Source organism: Colias eurytheme, chromosome 18 (genome assembly GCF_061535395.1).
Source record: "Colias eurytheme isolate Ceu_HAF_F1 chromosome 18, ilColEury1 Martin Lab GWU primary, whole genome shotgun sequence".
Lineage (NCBI taxonomy): Eukaryota > Metazoa > Arthropoda > Insecta > Lepidoptera > Pieridae > Colias > Colias eurytheme.
The window spans coordinates 5,968,281-5,971,777 of record NC_142997.1 but is presented as its reverse complement, the minus strand read 5'-3'; the positions used below and the strand labels follow the sequence as shown (position 1 = coordinate 5,971,777).

The following is a 3,497-nucleotide window of genomic DNA, read 5'->3' as shown; positions in this document are numbered from 1 at the left end:
AACTTTTAGCAGTATTTATCAATAGATTTTGTACGGCAAAAAATGGGAAATTTAATGAATTTATAACGTTCTAATTAAGAAAATCATAAGTTTTTCGGCAATTGTATTCAGCAGTTTTTAATAACGACTATATAAGGATAATAATGCGCTGATCAGATTGTGTAAATTGTAATCGGTTGCAACGTAGTGAGTGCACAAACTTAGCTCGAAATGTCTTTGGGGGAAAGAAACTTATCTTGAAGGCCTGATTAAGGTAACATAAAGTAACTTTATAAATGTGAAAAAATTCACGCGCATTGCGTATATAACACTAATTGATAAACAAGAAAAAAAAATTCAGTTTATCATTTCATTAGCCGGGAAAAAATTGTCAAATAACTTGTTGAAAACGCAATTTTGCTAGACTGCAGCCTTAACGTGTCCCGACCCCGAGCCACCCGAGCCTTGTATACCTATATCGAAGTTTTGAACCGTCATCTGTCATCCCACGGTATAAGTTTTATAAAACATACACCTAGTTGGCGAATAAGTTTGTAGTTTTAGGTACTTTTCACTGGACACCTACCAGTATAGTCTATTAATAGACTCACATTAATATTTCGAATAGGTGAATAGACGGGTCGAATGATGGGTAATCCGAAGTTAGTAACTGCTAAGTAACTTTTTTTCGCCTCAAATGTCGAAAGGGAAACCCATGCCAGGTAGCGGGGTTGACACTAAGCTTTTGATACCGTTGCTTATAACAATAATGTGAGAAAACAAGTTAATAATTGATAACGTCCCATAGTTATTGCGGACGCCCGCCGCGGCTGAAATATCGTCACTTTATGACTTATAAGTTATTTACAAGTTAAATATAAATTATAAGTTATTTACATTTACAGATAAATTGCGACAGGGAAAAAAATAATTAAATTCTTCTATCCTTTTAGCACACATAAAAAATAATATAAATATAGTTACTTAAGCATTGTTGTGAACTTTAAACGTTGTAGCAAGCCAAAAAAATAGATGTATTAGATATTTAAATAAAATATTGTAGTTATGAATATAATACAATTATAAAAAATCAGGTCGACAGACATAAATTTCATAGTACCTAATTATAGACCGGTACCCATGACCGGTACGTTAGTTCGTTGAATAACAATCGTGAATCGACTATCTTGATTACACATGCGCGGGCTTCCCTACCGCACTGAAGTTGCTGCGAGTCGACCTTGTTATTCAAGTGGGCCGTGGAGGCCAGGCCGATTGATGACGAATGGGACCGAGTAGTGCCGAATCGACTGCTGGTTGGGACTTACGTTCGCCCGGTCAACACTTTATTGACTATTTTCTTGCGCTATTCTTATAATAAAACATCGTCCATCGAATTTAAAACATGGAATATACGTATTAAACAAATAAGTAAAAGTGAACGGCAAGTGAAAGTGGTTTCAGTCACTGCATTGGAGTTAATGTACGTGCAGTATTAATATAAGTTTCGTTATTATGACATGAAACCTGGAAGATTCTCCTCGGCAGCTGCACCTGATGAATTACGTTAATTGATGCTAATTATACTTGCGACTAAAATAAAGGTAGGATCGTAACGTCATTGTTACACAACCATCCAATTGTATACAAAGGAAGTCGGTAGTTTGCTCTCTATAAGGAAGTATCTAGCCAGGATAATGCCGACCACAGTACACGAGAACATCGCGCTCCTCAACATGATGTCTTCAGACAATTTAGATGATGATTTAAAAAGTGTTGCGCTTCATTACCCATCTGATCGACGCTTGCAAAGCGACGGCGCATGCGTGGAGGAGAGGGTCAGAACCTCGCGTGGCGACATCCTGGTGGCAGTCCGGGGGGACCGTAAAAAACGCGCCATAATCACCTACCACGACCTCGGACTTAATTATGCAGCGAATTTTCAAGCGTTTTTCAATTTTGTTGATATGAGAGCTATTTTGGACAAATTTTGCATCTATCACGTTAATGCTCCCGGCCAAGAAGAGGGTGCCCCAACCCTACCCGAAGATTTCGTTTATCCTAGTATGGATGAATTGTCTTCCCAGATTGATTTTGTTCTTGGCCACTTTGGAATAAGGTCGTTCATTGGATTCGGAGTAGGTGCAGGAGCTAATGTACTATCGCGTTATGCGCTTGCTAACCCAGAAAAAGTAGATGCGCTAATTTTGATCAACTGCACTTCCACCCAGGCTGGGTGGACCGAATGGCTCTATCAAAAAATTAATACTAGACAGCTTCGTTCCAGTGGGATGACTCAAGGAGCCTTAGATTATCTCATGTGGCATCATTTCGGTCGAAGCACTGACAATCGTAACCACGATTTAGTGCACGTCTATAAAGAGTGTTTCTCGCATGTGAACCCAGTTAATTTATCTATGTTTATTGATTCATACCTGCGCCGTACGGACCTGGGAATCTCGCGCGACAGCAACTCTGTCAAGGTCCCCGTCTTGAACGTAACCGGGGCTCTCTCTCCTCACGTGGAAGACACAGTGACATTCAACGGTCGTTTGGAGCCATCCAAGACGTCTTGGCTTTGTATTTCAGATTGTGGAATGGTTTTGGAGGAACAGCCTAACAAAATATCCGAGGCATTCCGATTGTTCCTTCAAGGGGAAGGTTACTGCAGGTAGTCATGTTGCGTAGGAATTACAATATAAATATGCAACGCTGCTACATTTAACCTAGAAATGCACACGATGCTTATCCCCACGCGAGCTTCTACAACACATTTGTTGTGAGCGCATTGGAAACGTAGGAAAAAATTGTTATGCCTTGTTTTAGATATAATTACGAAATATATTTATTTTACGGCTTAAATTGCCTTTTATTTTACCTACATTTATAAAACGAATTTTACCTTATTGGATTACAAAATTAAATGCACTTCATATTATATCAAATGAATCGCACAAGAATGTACTTTGATTATTTTATTTACTCTGATTTTTTTGGTAACAACTTATATGCCTTAAATGGGCTTGATTTTATAAACTTATTAAAATGTTATTGGATTATTTTAATAACACAATACATACATTTATTCACACATAATTGAGTAACGTTCTTGCTCTTATCGTTATCACAATGTTTAAAATAATAATAAATTGCTTTGATTCCACATAAACTTCCACAATACAGACTCTTTTTGTCCAGAATATTGATTGGATCATAATATTTGAAAATTTATTAAATAACTAAGTACTTAGTTACGAATAAACTTTTTGTTTTTATCATAATATATAAAACCAAAAAGTTTATTTCATAACTTTCTCTCTCTTATCATAATACTCTAATGTAAAAAGACAACTATGTATTACAATTAAGCTTGTTGTCTAAATTGACCTATTTTATTTTATATCCGCTTGTCAGACTATATTTAAGTGCCCACTAAAAGGCTAGAGGCAAAATTTAGTAACAAATATTTTTTGGATAAAATACCTACTCAAAACTACTTTGAATAAATAAAACTTCAA

The 3,497-nt window shown here is 36.5% G+C and overlaps 1 protein-coding gene across 1 annotated transcript; it reads left to right on the top strand.

Moving 5' to 3' along the window:
* The first annotated feature begins 1,260 nt into the window (after positions 1-1,260).
* LOC149900670 (protein NDRG3-like) lies at positions 1,261-2,841 on the top strand. Its single transcript, XM_090112497.1, has one exon. The coding sequence runs from the start codon at positions 1,677-1,679 to the stop codon at positions 2,652-2,654; it is 978 nt and encodes a 325-aa protein (XP_089968623.1). The 5' UTR covers positions 1,261-1,676; the 3' UTR covers positions 2,655-2,841.
* The last annotated feature ends 656 nt before the right edge of the window (positions 2,842-3,497 follow it).

What these genes read in the sequence shown, in the direction of transcription:
- LOC149900670 (XM_090112497.1), top strand. Translation starts at nt 1,677, where the DNA reads ATGCCGACCACAGTACACGAGAACATCGCGCTCCTCAACATGATGTCT.